Below are 22,817 nucleotides of genomic sequence, written 5' to 3' on the forward strand. Positions count from 1 at the left end.
ATAACTCACTGCATATAATCTTGTGCTGTCATATTGTAAGATTAAGATAAAATAAATGGTCATTTAAATTTTTAATTTATACGTTGTTCATCTAAAAGTACATACGCTTTCATTTTGATACAAAAAAAAACTGTAGGAAATATAGACGCTTTTTATAGACGTCTGGCAATTTTGCCTTCTCGAGAATAGAGCACATTATATTTCCTGGCCTGCGATTAAATCAAGTACATGATATCTACAATACTTAAGTATATCAAATATAAATTTAATTGATAACATCAAGAGTTCAATATCATCAATACTTAAGAATATTAAGGAGAGTCTATAGTAATTTTTCTCCGTTTTTCTCTCAAACAAAACCTTAAATGCAAAATTAGAACGAAGCTCGATGATCTAATTACTCTATAATCTAGCAATCTACGTTTTCATTTTCAAAAAATGTTTATTTGTTTAAGAGAAAAACGTGGTCAAAGCTTCCATTTACTGCACAAGTGCAACAAGGATAGTATCGTTCGTTGACTTGAGTTTGATAGAGAAAAAAGTTCAGACTCTTCTTTTATAAAAGTTACATGCTAAATTTTAATATACGGTTTTGCTCAACGAAATATAAATATTTCATATCTTTCGTGACACAATAATATCAAAATCTACATGTTCTTTAATAATTTCAATGCTCTTACATTAATAATACATTTTTTATAATTTTAAATAGTTTGCCTTAAATTTATTTATGCTTATATTTCTTAAATCCTATTATAAATATATGAATGCATGCTCTGTGTTCTGCAAGTGGGTATGGATCATCTCACTTAAATATATCTTCAAATTGATTTTCTTGATCATATTAAAAATATTCAACTCATTAAAGCAAAACATATGTTTGATATCAGAGTAATATATATATATATATTGTTATCTTTTTCTTAATGGTCATAACATGTATTACATTACTCATCAATTTAATTCTTTTATTTATTTATTTTTTATTCATCAAATTTCAATTTCATATGAAAAAACTTATTATTTGATTTTTTTTTTTAACTAATAACATAAATTTGAAAATATAAGTTTATTGTAATTTTAAAATTAACTTTACATATAATTAGACTATTATAAGTATTAAGTACACTGTTAAAAATTTTATCGATTTCAAAGGATAATTGATAGTATTTATTAATTTGAATTTAGTAATTGTAACTAATTAAAAAATATATGTCTTTGTAATTAATCAGGTCACTGAATGGGATTTAAATTCAAAAAATAAAAAAAATACGGTACTATTTTTTTTTTAAAACCGTGATTAGTTTTTAATAATTGTGTTGATTAAAGAGTTGCTATGAAATTCCTCGTATTTAAAAAATAATTATAGATGAACAAAAAAATTTTTTTCAATTAAGATTAAGATTTTTCATACCTAACTGTCACTTTTAAAATTGATTGACTTATGAACAGTAAAAAAGTAATTTTTGATATGATATAAAATAAATGACATTGTGATTTTAATTTTTGTGACGATGCCTTGGAAATTTTAAGTAATGTAGAAATAAAGTATGTTATTAATGATACTTGTATATCCTAATATTTTTGACTAACTGAAACTTGTGAATAACTAAAAATAATTTGTTTAAATTTAAAAGAAAATTTTAAACAGTGTAACAACAACAACAACAACAACATTAATATTGAAAAATCAATGTATGTAATTTTTAACCTTCAACTTTGAGTTACATGAACCCATTATAATTATTGCTATCATAAATTTATTTTTTCACACCTATTGTTTAAAAAATAATTTTTTATCTCAAGTAGTTAATTTTAAATACTTTGAGGAACTGACGAACATCTAAATTAAGTCATAAATTCATTAGTGTCTTCTACCATTTCCTTAAAGCTTGTGAATCTGACGATTAATTTTTTTCATCATCGCTATTATTATTATTAAAGTTTAAGACTTCTCTGGACTCCATCATCAAAACATTAATAGACTTTCGTTCAACAAAGGAAACAGTGCTGCAGGCTGTTTGCTTTTTTTTTATTGGAAAAAATAAAAATTATTATATAGAATACAACTAGAAAATCTATTACTTCAGACTTAAACATTAAATAATAGTTATTAAAAAATAACTTGCAATTATTTAAAAATCAAAAGTACGTCTTATTAATAATCCTAGTAACTTTAAGAATAGTATGACATAACGTTACATAGTCATGAAAAGTATCTTGGAAAATACGTGTCTAAAAATCATTAGTTTTTGTTCTCAATACTTTCAAGCTATAATCTATACTCTTCATTCCATCCATTGAACACGAACTTTAACGGGTATCTAATAATTAAGATAAAGATAATTAATTTACCGTAGGAAATACTAGAAGAAATTTTAAATTAAATATTTGGTATGAAAGTGGATTTTAAAAATAAATATTTTTTTACTTGTCTCTAAAAGTCGTTAAGGTAAAAGACCCTAAATCCAATCAGTACCATTAGTAACTCATTTCAACTGATTAATGTGTTTTTATAGTTTTTATAAACAAGAGTTTCAATTAGAAAAATTATCATTGATTACCACACTGGTAGAAGTATTTATTTGAGCCAAATAAGATTTATTTGAACCAAATAAATATTTCTTAATAGTTAATAAATGGCTTATTTGAATACAAAGAAATAACACCTGAAGTTAGTTGAGTAGGGTTATGTCAAACTATTTATATAGTACTGTTTAATTTAATTTTTTTAAAGAAAAATACACACAATTAATTTAAATTCAGGATAAAAATTATTATACAAAATATATAAGAAAATGAAATATTAAAATATATATGAACTAGCAATCACACTCATTCCATTCGAGGTTATAAACATGAAGTGGCATAGTAGTCAAATATCGCAGCGATGTTCACTCAAATCTGGGATTTATCAACTATTAATAAATCTATATTTGAGACAAAGAAATACTTATTTCAGCCAAATAATTCTGAAAAACTGTTTCAAACAAATACATTTATTAATATCAAATAAATACATCTATCAGTGCATTTATTTATAAATTTAAATATATGACAATATCGACCTTTTTCTGGATAAACCTCGTAACTACATTGTTTCATAATTAAAATTATGACTGAAAAACATTCTTTAGTACTGCTATTGCGTAAAAAGCTTCGAATTTAAATTTCCAATAACGTACGTGTAACAGAATAGATGTTTTGACCGATTTTTGAAAAAATTATAATTTTGCAGTTACAAGATTTACCATATGACGTATCAAAGTATTGTATATTTTATTATAAATTTAAATTAAGTGATTATTCTCGAAATTACACTAAGCTTAGTTTTCACTCGCGTTTGCTATAAATTAAATTTAAGTTACGTTAAATTTTTTAATAATTGATATAATTGTATGTTTTTTAATACATATTTAAAATTTAAACATTTTTAAAATTAAATAAAGTAATATATTTTATAAATCATTCTATGAATCAATAAATTTATCATAGTTCAATTCGTATTATATATGAGCGAATATAGGGCCATGTGTTAATCGAGTAATGATATATCACAACTTTTAATGAGCACGTGCACTAAAAGTTGTAATACTCCGGGTCAAAAATAGAACTTAATAAGTCATTTGTCTAAACTAAGGCGAATTTGCCCAAATTCGCGTCGGTTTAGATTTAACTGACTTCCTTAGCCACGATTTAAAACGACCAACTCTAAATCAACTTTTATTTTGACCCGGACGACTATCACTTAACGATCTTATTTAAAAAATTAATAATAATTAATTATTAAGATTATTCTTCAAATTAAAATTTTATTCTAATATTCAAAACTATAAAAAAAAATGATTTTTCATTTTATTTACCAATTTACATTGAGTGGTTTAATCTCACTCCCATGAAAAGTGAGCGGATAATGGGTCTTCTACCTTATTTATTTATTTTTTATTTTTTGTAACAGAAAAGGGTGAAGGAAGCCTTGAAAAAGTATAAGTATATAAACTGTTACTAAAGCCTTTGCACTTGCACAAGACGTGAGAAAGGATACTTTTTAGTATAGTAAGAAAACAGAAACTCAGGAAACGGGAAATGTATGAATGGAACAAAGAACCTTAATGTGGGCTATGTCGTGTTTTGGAGCAATATAATTTTTTGTTGCTTTTTATCAAAAAATTAATTATTACATTGTTAAGTTGTTTACTGTACGCTCAATTACTTCGATTTTAATTATTATTTATTTTTTAAATATTTTTATTGTACAAAAAAAAAATAGGCTAAAAATTATCAAGTGATCTTCTTTACTTGTAAAGTAAAACTTTTTTTTTTTGAACCCTAATAATTAAAAATCTTAATATGGTACTTTCATCATTCGAGGTACCATCGCTCGGAGAAGGTGTAGGCCACTTATATTTAATTCATACACTTTCATTTTTTTTTCATTTATTTGTATAAATATTTTTTTCTTTCATTAAAAACAAAAAAAACTATTTAAAAAAAAAGTAATCATATATAATTAATTGATTCTTTTATTCAACAAAAATAAATTAAATATTAAGACTAGGAATTGAAATAAGAAAAAGTTAATTTAATTTAAAGTTAAATTTGTAGCGAAATCAAAAATTTCAAATTAATATTGTAGGACTTTTATTTTCCTTAATAAATATTAAAAAACTTCTTAAAGGGGACCACAGTGTGAAATTTTGAAAAATCAATTTTTATTTTTTTTTTTTATACTTCGATAGTCTATAGCTTCAGTAATAACATACTACAATTTTTAGTGCATATCCCGAATAGTTTTTTAGAGTTACAGCCATCTGAAAAACAGCCGGTTATCGGTTCTCGAAAATACGTTTTTCAAAATTGCTGCATCTATGAGTCGAAGTCAAATCATCTGATCGATTTGATTTGAATTGTGGTTTCTCTTATATATGTTTCTACGTACTATGAACCTCCAGTTTTTCGATCGAGTCGAAAATGTAATTTTGCCAGGCCAAAAATAATTAAATTAAATTTTCGCGCGAAATTTGAATTTTTTTTTTTAAATTCCGCCATTTTGCTAAATTTCACTTTTTTTCTTAGCCCGAGGGTCATGGTACGGGAAATATCTTCTAGTTTAATAAACTTTTTGGTTTTTTTGATTTCATGGACTGTGAAGGTCGCTATCACTGCAGCAGTGGGGGACTTTTTTGTTAACGTTGGGAGATTGTGAATAACTCGCTGAATTTTGAATTTTATGGTCCAAAAATTTTATCTTATATTCAATATATATCCACAAATATGTCCTCAGAACATTAAAATATTCCATGCAGTAGTTTTCTTTAAAAAAATTCCCAAAAACCATCGTTTTTTCTGGCGGTCACACTAGCGGTCCCCCTTAAGGGAGGTGTTTAAATTTAATTTTTTTTACTTTCTTATAAATACGTCAAAATAATTAGATTTACGAAAAAATATTATTAGTCCTTTTTTGTAGATAACTTGCTATTGAATTGTTTTTTTACATTTCTGTCGTAACTATATTAGTTAAGACAGAATTTTTGTTTTCTTAAAAAAACTTTTGAAGAGAAACTTTAAAGTTCGTAATAAATAATATATATTAAAAGAAAAATTAAACCGACACCCTGACGGAAAGTTAGTGAGGCTACTGACAGTATATAAGTAAAAAAATGTAACAAATGATTGTATAAAACAATGACTAATTGAAGTGGGCTGTAAAATTAAATATTTTTATTTTCTATAGAATGAATTGTTGAACATTTAAGATTCACAAATGAGAAAGTACATCACTCTATGTGATCATCACATACAAGCTACTAGTTTTTTATTTTACATTTTATTCTGTTGTTTACTATATATACAACACGATATATTAAAATACGGTTTGAAACGAGAGCGTCATGTACAGGTGTAATAAAAAAAATACATTTGCACAGAAAGGAACGGCTAAATTACAAGTTTTTTTACCATCGGAATATTTATTTTTGAAAGTATAATTTTAAAAAATAAAAAAAAGTCGATCAATCAATAAAAAAAGTAATGAATAATTTGAAAAAAAAAAAAAAAAAAAAAAAATCAAAACTTAAAAATATGTATAAGAGTGAAGGTGAATTCTGGTTTTAAAAGAGAGAGGTGTTTAATATTCTGTATAATTAAGATCAATTATCATTACAATATTAGCATAGTAATGTTACTCGATAATGTGAGAATTAGTAGTCTACAATATCATTGAAGCCTTTATTGAGCATTCGTAAAAATGTTTATTAGGGTGGCGCAAAAAACCGACTATTTTTTTTTCAAGTCTCTGATGAAAATTTGTTGGTTTACAATGTTTTAAGAAGCCTCTCCAAAAATCAGCTCAATAAAAAATTTTCAAGAGGTCGCTCACGAATTTTGAAAATATCAAAAATGATCGAAATTCGACTTTTTTATTTCAAATTTTTTTCTTTCTCGTGGCAGCAATAGTTTATATTTGTGAAATCCTGACTACATTGAAAATTCAAACCCAAAATTTAAATATTTAAGCCTCGCTCAAGAATTTGGAATGTTTCCGAGTGCTGTCTTTTGGACGTTTTCGAGCGACCCTTGAATATTAATAATAAAGCTTCTCGATTTTTTCACCATCAATTTGCATCACAATGAATGGAAATATAACCCGAGAAATAGAAATAATAAGTTATTTACATACTTTTTTATTTTTTAATTCAATTTGTAGGTTTTTTCGCTTATTCAAAACTTACCAAATTTTATTATTTAAGACTGTCCTGTAAATTTTTGATTATGCAGAAGTTATATTTTACTGAAATGACAATAATTGAGTCATAAAAAAATACAATAACTAATTCAAACTATTAGTTATGAATCATCAGTTAATATTCAAAATTCTTGAGTGCTGTTTAAATATTTAGATTTTGGGCTGAAATTTGAGGCATAGACATGATTTCATAAATATAAACTATTGCTGCCACGAAAAAGAAAAAATTTCGAAGTAAAAAATCCGAACTTCAATCATTTTGATATTTTCAAAATTCATGAGTGTCCTCTTGAGAATTTTTTATCGAGCTGATTTTTTGAGGGGCTTTTAAAATATCGTAAACCAACAAATTTTCATACGAGATCGAAAAAAAAAAATATTCAGTTTTTTTGCGCCACCCTAATGTTTATTTATTAGTCTTATTATAAGTCAATTTATGCCAAGATTATAATATACAAGTTTTTTTAAAAGTTATTTTCACTTTTTTTCTGAAAAGAAATATTTATACAATTTTAAAAACATGAATATAAATAATCATTCTACGAAATGTTTTTTTTTTTTTATTAAATTACGTAATAACTTTTATTTAAAAGTTAATTCGATTATAATTCGTGGCAAATAAAATTCTCATCATAAGAACAAAAAACAGAGTTAAGATGTTACAATAGAGAATGTGCAATATCTACTTAAAGAGGTAAACTTTATAAATTTAACGAAGAAATTAACCATGAAAATTTCATTATTTTATTATTTATTGTCACCAAGCCGATTATACAATTTTATATTTTGTTATTTAAAAATTTTTACAAAATAGTTACCATAGAATATTATAACAAAAATTTATTTTGAAGTCTTTTTGTTTAATTTAATTTTTATTAATCTATGATATAAAAATAAATAAAAATTTCTTAACTGTTTCGCAAGATTTCGATTGTTTTCTATAATAATTTCCAGTTTATGATTGCAACTGTTTAGTGTATGGATGTGTAATTAAATGTAATTGCTGACTTTTAATGTTTATTACAAAAAAGTTATGTTTTATTCATCTTTTAATTGACTTCACATACAATGTATATAAGTTAATGAAGATCTAAATCTAATGCTGATGTGGAGGCTATCATTTAGTATCAGTTTCTTCATATACAACCTACTATTAGATGTCGAGAGTAAATTAGGAGTGAATTCTTAATTCAAAGTCAATCCACGTACAAAGTTAATGAGAGAGTTTTTTTTGTCAGCAAAGTAATTTCGAAGTCAATACACAGATTTTATTTTAAGCTGTATCCATTGTACTGGAAAAAAAACTTCTCAAGTAAGGTAAAAGATCCAGTATCCGATCAGGGAACAATTACCCAATCACTCATGTACTTCTATATCTATATTTACTAAATTTTACTAAACATAGGTATACAAATACATGGAGTGATCAGGGACGTTCCCTGATCGGGTACTAGGTCTTATACCTTCTATATACACTCAGAAAATTAAGTAATTGTGTCTATTATGCTAAATTTTTAATTCCAATCATTTAGAATGATTAGAAGGTTTTTCAATGAAAATATAGTTAGTGTTATAATTTTTAACTTCCCGCTAAGAAAATTGCTAATTTTTGAAAATTCAGGAAGTTATTGGTTTCACCCCGATTTGTGAAAATCGAAATTCCAACAAATGTCGACGTTTTGAGGTTCTAGGAAGCTATTCTGACTAAATTTAAGATGATGCCCGAGTGTATGTATGCATGTACGTACGTATGTAAATATTCTGTAACTTTTAAAAGGATGAACCGATTTTGATCTTCGAGGCGTCATTCGGCGCGGCTTATTATTTACTATAAACACCAAAAATTTGAGCTTAATCGGTAGGGTACGTTCGGAGTTATTTCAAAAATAAAATTTTTTCAAAAATGTTTTTTTGAATAACCTTTAGTTCGCTCAATGGATTGATTCCAAAATCTGATCAGCTCTAAAACGTTGTAAGCCGCGTCGAATGCCACCTCAACCATCAAAATCGGTTCATTCGTTCAAGAGAAACCGTTAACGAAAGAATTAAAAAAAAATTTTTTTTTTAGTATTTTGGAAATTTCTCAAAAACGACGAGATAATTAATAATTATTGGATTATAACTTCTGGAATAAATTTCGTAACAGTTACTATGAGGATGGTAATCATTATAATTTCTGATGGTAACTGTTACCATACATCTGGATTATAAATATAACTATTTAGAATGATTATAATAATTAACTCTAATTAACATACAGGATTGTAACAATTATCATAAATATGATGAATATTACAATCTAGATGAATTATACAATCATCTAGATAATATTTACTATTATCTGATTGATGGTAGAAATTCTTACCATAACTAAATAGTAACTTCTATTATTTAATTTTCTGAGTGTATGATTTTATTCTACCAAGTTGATGTTTCTTCAATTATAGTAAAGATATAATTGACCCAGTATCCAATCAGGGAACTAGTACCTGATCACTCATGTATTTGTATGTCTATTTTTACTGAATTTTGCTAAATATAGATCTATAAATATATGAAAAGATCGAGTATTACTTACCTGATCGAGTACTAGATCGTTTACTTTATTGAAAAAAAAAACTTTTCTTAAGTATATGTACAGCTTTATTCTACCATGTTGATGTATCTTCAATTATAGTAAAGATATATTTCAACTAAAAAATATTTTCTTCATATCAAATAGTATATTATACATCTTGTAATCGGTATTATATAGTTGAGTTTGGGTTTGGCAGCACGAGCAAACCGAGTGTTACCAACACACGAGAAAATAATTTCCCTAAATTTTTATGATTTTGTAAAAAGCATTAAATTAAGACATATTAAATCATATTTTTGATTAATCAGAAAGGATTATACTTTAAAATAAAATTTTTTGAGATTAACTTTAGCCAGATAGTAGTGTATTCTTCAGGCATGAATTACATAAAATTTTTTTATCACTTATACCCCTTCTTTTCTAACCCCTTCACATGTGTATGTATATCGTTTATTTTCATTTTCTTCAATAGTTAATTTATTATAAAGATAATAATAATAAAAATATAGAAAAAACATGACTTGTTAATTTAATCAATTCATTTTAGTTAAAATTTTGATTCTTTGCAATATTATTTAATGTCTATAAATATTTTAAAAAAATTTTCCATATTGAAATTCAAAAAACCATAATTATATTATAATTTTATATATTACAAAGATGCTACATATATGTCTAGAGTAATTTTACACACTGAATAATAAAAATAGTTATTATTATTCGTAACGATTGTGCTACACTAAGTAACGATTAGACTAGAGCATAGGGAGTAATTTTACTTTCTACCGAGAAGCAATGACCGTTTCACGATCAAGCCTGATGTTGAAAATAAAATAGCCAGAATTATGTTGAAAAAAATGTAAAGGAAACAAGTAAAATCTCGAGATTTATCGCTTGTTACTCTATCGCTATTAATATCTACTTTTTTTTTTTTTTTTTATAAATTCTAAAAGATTATCTTGATTTTCGTAATAATAATAAAATTATTAACTATATTATAAAATGATATCTGATTAAAAATTTATAAATTATAATCAATTGAATATCATTATTAACGTGTATTATGTCAAATAAAATAGGAAAAAATTTTATGATTGTGTCAAAATTTATTGCTAACTATAATCATTTTAAAAAAATGTTTGTTTATAAAATTTTTTTGATAATAAAAATTCATACCATAGTTCCAAATCTCTGACATTTTATAGAAAAAAAAAAAAAAAGAATTATAAGAGATTTTAAGTATTTTTTGAAATATAAATTAAGTAAAAAATTAACTTTGAAAAAAAAAAAAAAAAAAAACAATTTGTGTCAAGAAATAATTTTTTACGTAATTTTAGGTTTAATATATTTTTTATTAAAAAAAAATTTAATTATTCAAATATAATGATTTTTTATGACGAAAATTCAGTGATTGGAATAGAATAATATTAAATAGAATCATGTTTTATTGCTTCACTATGAAAAAAAAAGCGAAATATTTTTTTTCTCGATTATCTTCAATCAGGAGAGATTAAATTCCTGTTATACAACAAAAGTATTGCATTAAATTTTTGCAATTAAATAATCTTTTGATCTGAAGAAATGTTCTATTCGATAAAATAATTTTTTTTAACCATAAAGAAAATAATAATAATCAAGTTTATATTTTGCTAAAAATTTTAAATAAAATAATTTGTCAGCTCTAGGAACTTTCTTCTTTTATAAAGCAATGTTTTCATTAGTATTGTGAATATTTTACGATTATAATATTTTATGTAACCCAAAGAAAAATTTCCCGCTAACTAGCTATAGTCAGCTTCATAAAATTTTGTATTGAAATATAATTCTTTTCGATTGGTCAAAAGTGTCATTTAATATATATTAAATAACTACTTGTTATATTAAATCATGAAATTGTGGTGAGATGTATCCACAAGATGTAAAAGATACTATATTATTTAATGGAGTTTCAAATAAACTTCTGGACTCTTCCTGGGTCAAAAATAAAACCTTATTTAGACTTGGTTTATCAAGTCGAAAGTAAAGTGAATGACTATCGTGCTCGAAGTGAAGACAAATAAGTTGAAACTAAGATGAAAAAAGTTGAAAAAAATTTAAGTCGAAAAAGTTAAGATTTTATCGAAAATCGTCGGCAAATTGATAACTTCAAAAGAAAATAAGGCGAAGCAAGCCTGAATCAAGTTTTATTATTGACCCGGGTTCATTACTTATTTCAAAGAGAAATTTGTTGAATTTATATTTCTCCGAGTGTAGTAAGTAATATAGCAATTTTCTTTTCCAATTAAAAAAGACGATCTAATTTATCGAATTTTGGTTAACTAATTTAAAAAATATTCGATAAAAACCTCCATATTTCCACAATAAAATTTATTTCTTTTCAACGTACATAAATAATTAATTTTCTAATGAAAATTACAGTTTTATTTATTTCGTGTCTCTAATGGGAATAATGGAAAACATTAAATTTTCTCTTTTATACTAATGAAATTTTCAGAATATATTATGTTTATGAATTATTGCAATATATAAGACAAAATTAGTCATTTCCGTCATTGAACAACTTTTCAACAAGTTTGCGAAAAAAATTTATTACAACATGTAAATTCATTATATATTTATAATTATGTTTACATGAAGATCTGTACAAATACTGTTGTGTTTGTAGTAAATAAATATATGCTAATACAAATATATGTTTATGATCTAAGCGCATGAAAAATATAAAACAGTGAAACTGTAAAAATACACTATGACATAAAAAATTCACAAAGCATTTAATTATTTCTATTGTCAACGTCATCTTTGTCAAGCGTCATTATAATTACTTCCCATGTAATTTGTGTAGCTCGTTAGTAGAATTGCTAATTACAAAAGTTTAGAATGTAACTCACTCGCTAATCAAGATTGATATCTACGTAATTTGTAAAATACGGAATAGTTACAGTTATTTCGGATTATTTTGCGACTGAGACAAATACATTTTTTTTTTGTATGTGTTTTTTTTAATTATTTTGTGACTAATTAACATAATTTGAAGTAGTTTATAAGTTAAGCTTTCACAGTTAGTCTCCTCTTTCCTTTTTTTTTTATTTGAAAGATCATAATTGCATACATCTCCAAGAAAAAAAAATCATAATTTTTTTTGCCTCGTTGTTTAATGAATGCAATTAATTAAATTTATGAAAAAAAAATCCGTAGACGCTTGTAGATTACTTCAGTCAATTCTACCGGAAATTGATGATTTGTAAGAAAAAAAAAATTCTCATATATAGTATAATATCTGAAGAATAAGCCTGCAAAATTTTTAAATTATTATTTACTTTACCGTTATTTTGTTTTTAGATTACTATTTTTTATTAAATTTTCCGACATCTGTACGGAAAAAACAACTCTGTCAAAATAACAGGAGAAACTGTCAAATTTACAAATTTATCACTGTCAAGCCAAAAATGTCAATTTTAAAAAGTTGGAAATGTTATTTTCACATTGTGGAAACTGTCATTCTGAAACTGTCAATTTGACAGTTTTTCGATGGAATAATTGCATTTAAAAAATGCAAAATTCATTTAAAAAAAAAAAAATGTGAAATTTATATTAGAACAATAATTGAAATTGTTATTTATGAGTAAGAATTTTACATTTCGTAAAATGTAAACAATACACAAAAAAATATTCTTAAAATTGAAGTTTTAACTAAAAAAACTAGGTATTCTTTCATGTAAAATAGTTGTTCAAATCTGCAAACCATAGAAAAAGGTCGCTATCACTGCAGTAGTAGAAGGGCTTTTTTTTTAGTGTTGGGAGATTGTGAATAATAACTAACTAAGTTTTGAATTTTTCGATCCAAAAATTTAATCTTGTATTCATTATATATCCACAAATATATCATTAAAACATTAAATCATTCCATGCAGTAGTTTTCTTTAAAAAAAATTCCCAAAAATCATCTGTGAACCAATCAAAAAGGATTGTATTTCAATAAAAAATTCCTAGGGGTGTACAAATCAGGTTCAAATCGAATATAACTATTCGATTCGAATTTCCGAATTATTCGTAATTTTTAAAATTATTCGTTAATTTTAGAATTATCCGAATGTTTTTAACCCTCGGAGTACACACCCCCGAACAGACCTTCGGAGTACACACGGGATCAAATTGATCCCACTTCACTTTTGAAGAGTTATATCTTAAAAACTATGCATTTTATCGGAATTCAGGTAATGACGTTTTTTGTGGGTAAAACAATGCTCTTTCGAATACAACTATCATTATTTCGAATTACCTAATTTTTAACGGTGAAGAAATTAATTAAAATCAAATCTAACTTGAGAAATATTTTAGGATAAAAAAAATTCTGAGGTCAAAATAACCCCCAGTGTACTCAGGAGTTAAATTATTTGTAACTTTTCAAATTAATTGATTCGGGTCAAGAAAATTCTGATCAGCTTGATCAGCACTCCATATTTAGTATAGAATTTAGTAAATATAGATACATATAAATACATGTGTGATCGTGTACTGATTCTCTGATCGGGTACTGGATCTCTTACCTTATAGCCTTAACAAATTGCCGACTTAGTAGCATTCATCTAAGAAATGTTAATTATAATAATGGCATTACTCTTTGGAGTCATCTTTATAACTGGTTACTTGATAATTAATTATTTATAATGCTGTAATTATTATAATTAATTTTTGTTCAGTCTGTAAATATCAAAAACGTAATTATTGCTTTAGTATACTATTATATAACATATTAGAAATAAAATATATAGATCAGTGTCATTACATTGCCAAGGCGTTCTCAATTACACCCGGATAAAAAGTAGTTTTATAGTTATGCCCGTTACTCTGTAGTGTTAATTTATAATTATTTGACTTGGCTTGTGACCTAATGCCTATAAAAAGTATAATGTCAATACAATAAAACAGTAGCACCAGACAAACCTGTTTGTATAATAAAATAAACCGAATAAATAAAATTTAACAATTCAAACATCATTATTAATTGTCATAAAAATTTAACTTTCTACGTAAATTATTAAATAAAAATTTGTTTGTCTATAAATTATAACCTTCAGACATTATCGTTTATCGCTAAATCAAAATCATGAATACATAAATAATTGTTATTCATCAAATTAATGAGCTTTTATTTTGTTGATAAAATTTTACAAAGCATACAATAGTAAATTATATACACAAAAGATCTATACATAGACCAGCGTATAAATTAACAGACGTTTGACCTTCTCGTTGAGTGTGACCTCATTTTTAAAATAAAAATTAACTTTGATTATTTTACAATCAAACAAAAATTCAATTTATATAGGGAAAGAGTAGGTAAAACGGGTAACTCCACAAATTTGGGAAAAAAAAAATTTTGTATAAAATTGGTTATAACTGATATTTATGGCTCACATCATTTTTGCACAATTTTGAATGTCCCGAAATTTTTTTAGAAAAATTTTTTCCAAAAATTTCAAATTTAAAATAATTTTTAAGTTAAAATCCATTCTTTTTACAGATAATTTTCTTTTTATCATTGAAACTTATTATTTTGTATTTATTTATTTACTTTCTTAACTGTGCAACATTTTGTTTTTTCCATATATCATTTTTTATTTGATAAGAAATAATTTCTTTCCATTCATAAATATCTTGTCTTTATTTTTGTCTGCTAGTCTTATCATTTGCAGTTAGTATTCTTTAGTATAATTGATTATTGCATTTTCCGGTTCCGCATTTATATAGTGCTTCAAAGAGTTTTTGTGCTGTCTTTTCACCCTCTTTTATTCTCGTTGTCCATAGACTATAGTCATAAAGGGTCATTAAAACTTATTATTTATTGAATAAACTTTGAGGAATGTTAAGCTTTAAAACTAAAGATCAAAATAGAACATAGTAATTACAGATAAATCTGATATTGTATTTATGAACATCGGCACAATTATAATGGGCCCATTAATTACAGCGTTTGCACTGAGTCTACGAATCAGTGAACTTAATGTATATCGTTAGCCACAAAAAATACAGACCGAGCGATTGCTGAATTAAAATTTTAAAAAAGTTATTTAACTCAAATACATTTTTTTTTTGCTGTGCCTTCATTAACTATTGTATTGAAAATCTCTTTTTTTCTCTTAGATTAAACATGAACAATTCTATTATGTCCATTTTTTTAAATAAAAAAAAATTTTTTGCGTTTTTGGAGGTGATCCGTTTTGCCCGCCCAGAAAAAAAATATTTTTAGATATCAATTGAAAATTAGGTTCAATTTTTAGAAAACGGACAAAAATAAAATTTTTGAAGAATGAATTGAATCATGTTCACAAGGCTCCACTGTAACTAAAAATACTAAAAAATCCATTTTGAAAAATTTGTCTCTTATTGTGTTTTAAAATTGGGCAACAGAGAAATCAAAACAAGAAGATTCAGCGTAACTGAATCCACAAAAATCCATTATTTCCTTATCGGTCCCGTTTTGCTATCCCTTCCCCTGTATTTTATTTTAACATATGTATGCTAATTAGATAATTAGATACTATTTACAAGAGCCGTAATATTGACACGGGTTAGTGGATTCGTATTTAGCGAGAGTAAAATTATAGCTCTGCAAGGTATAACGTAGAAAACTTACCAGCAAAATTAGTAGAAATAAATAATTAATTTGAAAATAAAAAATAATGAGAACAACCACATATATATTTACTTTAATTGGTTACTTCAACACCAGGAGCTTGCACAATATTTAACAACCTGAAGGAGAAAACAAAGGGTTCTCCATATGTATATATATATGAATAGTTATGTTGTACATAATATATGTAATAGAAATAATCGTAAAATATCAAACTAAATATAGGAAACCCGTCATATAATCAAGCCTTTTGCTTTTGTAGTTTATTTGATAGAAATGTTTTCGGATTTCCATTTTTTCTATATTTGTATAACACTTTATTAAAAATATATTTATGTCTATGTATCATTTTTTTTTTATTAACGTAACATTTCTTTGCGATTAATACATTAATTACATATTACATGTCTGCGGAAATAAAATAAAGTAAATAAAAATGTAATGAAGACTATAAAAGTTAAATTTTATCTTTTGTGTATTTTAATTATATTTAAACAATAATATGAAGAATAAAAATTAAAAAAATTATTAATAATTACATTTAATTGTGTAGTGAAAAAAAAAATTATGTCAACAATGAAAAAATATGAGATGTTTCTTTCTTTGTAATAATATTCTTAAAGACCTTCGCGTTTCACCTTCTTTAAACCTATATAGCATAGTCTCAATCTCGAGTTCTCCTTTCCATTTTTACGTTTTCGCATGAATAACCACTGCAAGTAAATCTATGTAAGCAGTATTACAAACTTATCAAATCATATATTATGAATTATTATTTTCTTTTTTTTTTTTTTTTACGAATCGATTTGCTAATCACAATTATTTAAAATAACATAATTTGGTACCTTAAAGCATTACGTCGATTTGTAAAAATCCTTGACAGTATTTTATGTAAAAAAAAATAAAAAGTACTTACGATAACTTGGAAAGCTAGTCACGTGAATTTTTTAAAGGCGTGGACATAATATTCATAGTAATGAATCTTTAATTTATTTATTTGCTTAAAGATATCTGATTCACTCGGCAATGACTTCATTATTTATAATGATTGTTAATTACATATGATCTCAACTGTTTGATGACTTCATTACTTACAAATCAATGTATTAATGAAACATACACTGTTCAAAATTTTTCATAAAATTTCAAGCAAATTACTTGAAGTAAAAATTTTTAACTACCAAATTTCGCTAAAATTTTTTATGAGCGGTTTGTTATTTCTTCAATTCGACTTTTGAGAAAACTACCGGTTGATATTTTAAATTGCAGTTTAGAAGTTTTTAAAAATAAAATTTTTGATTTTCTATTAAAACTTGAGGTAAACGATAGTAAAAAATTAACTATAAATTAGTGTACTTCAATTATTCGATTTGATAACGATTATGTAGTACTTATGAAATATATATATATATATATATATATATATATATATATATATATCTTACTTAAAATTATTGCCATTCGGCTTATGCCTTGATATTAAAAAGGTTTTTTTTTCATGTGTGGTAGTTTTTAAATGCAAAAGTTTCATGGCAAGTTTTTAATAAACTTGCAATCGGGTAAGTGTGGGTATTGCCGCGGGTGTGAGTATTACCGTGGATTTTTTTCATTCTATTATAAATGAATGATACATAATTTTTTGTAATTTAAAAAAAATCCAGCAACAAATTGAATATTTTAAGAATGTAATTAACAAACAATCCGGTATAAAATGTAATTACTATAGTTTGTTATAAATTATTGGTAACTCATTGATCGTTTTAAAAGAAAATATTATCAATTTCTTGCAGTTAGTGTGCAACTGTAGGCTCGAATAAAATGTATTTTTTTTATGAATTAATGCTTCAATACTTATATTTGTTGCATTCCAGAGCAAGATTATACTCTTTTATAGTCAAATAATTCAACAAACATTAAATTTTAATCAATTGTCACTTTTAATTCACTGCCGCGGTAATTGTCATCCACTTTTGAAGCATGTCAGTATTACCGTGGTTTCACTATAATTCCACGGTAATAGAAACATACGCAGTATCTTAGGTGAATGCGACAATTGCCACGATTGAAATATGATTATTTATAACCTCAAAATTAATATAACTCATTGGTTATCATGTACACTCATTGTAATTAATGATTGGCCCTCTGTCTGGTTAAGAATTTATAGTTTAAGGGACCCGGCAGTAATGACAACGAGTGTACCTTTTTTATTAAACATTCAGAATTGCAATAGTTCAAAAAAATTCTGAAAATAAGAAAAAAAAAAACTTTTAAAAAGTAATCAGTGAAGAAAAAAAGTGTAAATATAAACATAAAAATTTATTATTAGTGGTGAAAAGAAACGCATAGTGGCAAAATTATTGCAGAGCTGTCAAGAAAATAAATAATAATGATACTGATTAAATCGTATATACTTATATTACTCATAATATTAATAGTATTGGTTAACTGTACCATATTTTAAACGTGATGTGCATTATTAAAGTTGAAAGTTTGTTTTTTATAAAAAAAACTATTCATTATTTAGTTAAACGTTTGCTTTTATAATTTATTTCATTGATTTTTGTTTCATTGGATTCCGCGGTAATTGTCACACGGTAATTGTAGCGCGGTAATTGTCACAAGTCTCTTTAAGGTCCACGGTAATAGTAGCACTTGGAATTTTTTTAAAAATGCTAATTATTTTATGAAGTCGACACCAAATTATACGCTTGAATTTTTCTTAAGGTTTAAGATAAGTTAATTATCGATTCAAAAAAAAAATTAAGTCGATATCTTATTGTAGATCTTCAAACTATGCTGTTAAAGTTGGACGGACACATCAAGCCGCGGTAATACCCACACTTACCCGAATCAAAAACTAATTACGGTTTTTAGAAAAAAGTTAGTACTGTGGTTAAAAAATTTTTTGAATTTGAATCCGACTCAATATCTTGATTATTATAGAACATACATCGTTAAATAATCACATTGTATTTTCATTAAAGATTATTCTTTAATTTTTGAATTATGAAAAAAATTGATATTCATGTAACATTTATAATTTTATTGAATTTCTATGAGAATTATCCTTAAAAATCGATAACATTTTTAACAAAAAACATAATTCTGTTTGTACATTTTTGAATGAACTAATTAACTCAAAAATCTTATCAAGAAGAAATATATAATTTGGCGGCAGTTATTTAATTTTTGACTATCAGACTAAAAGCATAAAACTATGACCGAATTTTAAAATATATACATTTAAGAAGGCATAAAAACAGAATATAATATAAAGTAATTTTAATAAAAATATTAAATCATTTCTTATTTTTCTAAACTCTTACGTATAATGATTTACATTATACTTTTGAGTAAATATATGAGTTAATAAAAAAATAAGCGTCCATGAATAGATTAAAAAAAACATCTATATAAAAAAAGTAGTAGGAAATTATTTATATAACAAAAATAAACATAAATATTTGCAAGCTTCTTAAATTAAAACTGAATTGTTCGGAAAAAATTTTAATTTCTTTCTGAAAAATGTGACAATTCAGCGGTTTTTAATGTGATTCAATTTCTATTTTTAATTCTGTTCATAAAAATTTTGTTCATGCTTGTTTTAGACGGAACAAACTAATATTTTAACTTTACAATAATTGTATACATTTGATTTCTTACTAAATTAAAATTTTATTAGTGTAGATTATTATTAATTTTTTTTAGATTTGTAATGAAAATAATTAATAAATTTCATTATATAATTTCAGTGTTTGGAACAAGAAAGGCATTTACTACGTCGAAGACTTGAAGAAGCTAAAGGTGAGAGTGAAGCACGTGCTCTGGAATTACAATCAGACGTTGAGACATTGAGAAGTCAACTAGAAGAACAAAGTGAACGTGCCAGACGAGCAGAACGTGAACAAGCAACTTTAGTTAGTGAATTGACAGCTCAAAATATTCGGCTCGCGGATCAATTAAGAGAAGCAGCTAAAAGTGAAGATCAATTGGTCGCTGAAATAAAATTACTTAGAGATAAATGTACATTACGAAATACAACTCTTCAGGATCACGTCAGTAGTCTTGAAATCCTTCGAGATGAGGTAATAATTATTCTCACTTTTATTTATTTATATTTATGATAATAATCTATATTTTTTATTGAGTAAGCTATTTAATTATAAATGGATTTTTATTTATTTATTTATTTATTTACTTAAGGTGCAATTGGTTTCGGCACAAAGAACAGAGTTGGAAAGGCGATCACTTGAGTTGCGAGAAGAGAGAGCCAGAGCTGTTGCAGCCCTGGAGGAAGCCGAGGAAAGGGCTGCGGCCTTGGAGAGACTCAGCCATGAAGCGGAACACCGAGCGAAAGCAGCCGAGCGAGAGAGGTAAAAACACACAATAAAACTCATTCAAACTAAAAAATTATATTTATTATACTTAACTATTTTTTTATTATTTTATTTCTGTTATTTAAGAGATTATCATCATTTATTTTTTATATTATTACGGATCGGCTTAGAAAAAAAAATTATTGCAACGTAGATTGTTACCATGGTTATAATCTTTAAATAAAAGTACCCGCACTTAAACTCCAAAGAGTGACTATGACTCATAAAGTTGATTTTGCAATCTTGCTTTATTATTTAAGATCATTGGTTTACTTATTCTTTAACATATTCTATATATATATATATATATATATATATATATATATATATATATATATATATATATAAATCTATATATAAATCATTTGCATATTATCAAAAGTTAAAAAAATAAAACTGATATCAGTATATCATAGATTTATGAACGTAACACTTGATATACTCTTAGCAAACCGGTTAATAAAATTGTCATTATTTAACGTTGACGTATTTAAACACCCACACTTTAACCTTTTAAGCATATTTTTATACCAAACCAGCGAAAAAATTTAAGAATAATAATGAATAATAGGAAAAAATTATGAATACATTTCCTGGTTAAAAATACTGATTGAAAATAATTGAGAAGCGGTCACTCCATGCAAACTATATATCTAAACTGTAAAAAATGACCGGGGTAAGTCCAAACGGTGTAGGTGTTAAAATCAGCGGTGTTAAAATAAATTTCCCGGTGTTAAAATAACGCCGCCGTCGGTGTAGATATTCTTTACCGGTGTTAAAATATTTTATTTTGTGAATATTTTTACTTACTCGATCACTATACTTGTTAATAAATGATATTTTTTATTAATTTTCATAAAGAACTAACATTTTTTGTGTTTTATAATCTTTGAAGTTCATTCCCCAAGCGGACGCAGTTGACCCCGCTTTTACACCGGCTACCCTGCATTTACACCGATATTACTCTGCTTTTACACCGGTATTTTTAACACCGGTGTAATTTCATTTTTACACCGGGCGGAGTTAAAATGAGTCCATTTTTAACACCGCTCTTTTTACAGTATATATATACAAACAAAGGAAGTGAAATTATTAAAAAGAATTCGAATTTCATCACTTTTAAATCTTTTCAATCAATGTTTTTAAACATGGTTGTAGAGCCTTGCTAAAGTCAGAAAAGTTGAAGAAATCTTGGCGATAAAATAAAAAGTTTTACATCAGTTCTTTTTGTCCATCTATCCTTTTAAATTCATCAATATTGTAAAAGAAACCAGTGTAAGCTCACGCTATTTCGGTGTTAAAGTTATCAGTGTTAAATTTAACACCAGTAGCGGTGATAAAATTTTTTCCGGTGTTAAGTGATGTTAAAATAAAAAGTAGTTTTATTTTTGGAGTATCGGAGGTCGAGCTGTATTTTAAATACAAAAAAAAATTTTTTTATTGTTTCAATAATTAATTAAATCTAAAGAATATTTTCCAAAAATATGAGAAATCAAAATTTTTTATTTAAAAAATTTATTACAACATTAAAACTCCACTTTTATAGTTAATGCGAATTAAAATAAAATCCACACTCACTCAAAAATTACTTTACTGACAAAAACTCTCTGTATTCTCTGTTCGCAAAGTGATTTTTTTTTAAACTCCGGAATTCTAAGTGAAAGAGTAAATTCGGATTAAAAATTCACTCACGATTTTTTACGCAGTAACTATATAGTTACGATTTATTAACTTGTTTTGTTGAATTCAAGCAAAATGAAATTTTAAAGAATTTCACTGGAAACAAAAAATTAAATCTTTAATTTTAAATGTAAAAAATCTTAAAAATCTTTAAATTTAAAGATGTATTCTTTAAATTTCTCAGCATCACAATATGAGCTTCTTAAAAAAACCAATACAATAAATCAATGTAAATAAAGCGCAACAAACAAGTATTTTTTTTGCATTAATCACTTGAAAAAATAATTAATTTAAAAAAAAATCTCAACACCTGACCAGCTTTATATGGAGCTAAATTAAAGTATTATTTTATTTTTATACGTATAAATGCATGTATCAATAAATTTAATATAATTCATAAAATTATGATTACTAAATGTAACTTTTATATTCTATCGCTAAAAGATTACGATAGTGTAAAATATTCATGAAATTATTTAAGGGCATTCTCAGGCAGCGACTCCCACTTTTTAAAAAATTTCAATGGCTTTCAACTATCATAACTATACTAAAATTTTATTAATTAATTAAAAAAAAATTAAACCTTAATTGAAAAAATGAGAACGTAGTGGTAATTTCGCCGAGATATAGAATTAAAAAAAAAAACTTGCGATTGATATCAATCAGGAGTTAAACGAAATTTTTTGAATAAATTTTAGCCTATAAAATTTGAAAATTCGAATTATAAAATTGACATGAATATTTTACTGAAAATTATTTTACAAATTTCGTTCAGCTTCCAATTGATATTAACTA

The 22,817-nt window shown here is 25.3% G+C and overlaps 1 protein-coding gene across 1 annotated transcript in view; it reads left to right on the forward strand.

Annotated features, from left to right (window-relative positions):
• LOC103569642 (bicaudal D-related protein homolog) overlaps nt 1-22,817 on the forward strand; it is a 45,347-nt gene that overhangs the window by 10,241 nt on the left and 12,289 nt on the right. Inside the window, exons 2-3 of the mRNA XM_008547019.3 lie at nt 19,719-20,051; nt 20,170-20,339. Of these exons, the coding sequence (XP_008545241.1) occupies nt 19,719-20,051; nt 20,170-20,339 (503 nt within the window). The remainder of the gene's footprint in view (nt 1-19,718; nt 20,052-20,169; nt 20,340-22,817) is intronic.

This window comes from Microplitis demolitor, chromosome 5 (assembly GCF_026212275.2).
Source record: "Microplitis demolitor isolate Queensland-Clemson2020A chromosome 5, iyMicDemo2.1a, whole genome shotgun sequence".
Classification (NCBI taxonomy): Eukaryota; Metazoa; Arthropoda; class Insecta; order Hymenoptera; family Braconidae; genus Microplitis; species Microplitis demolitor.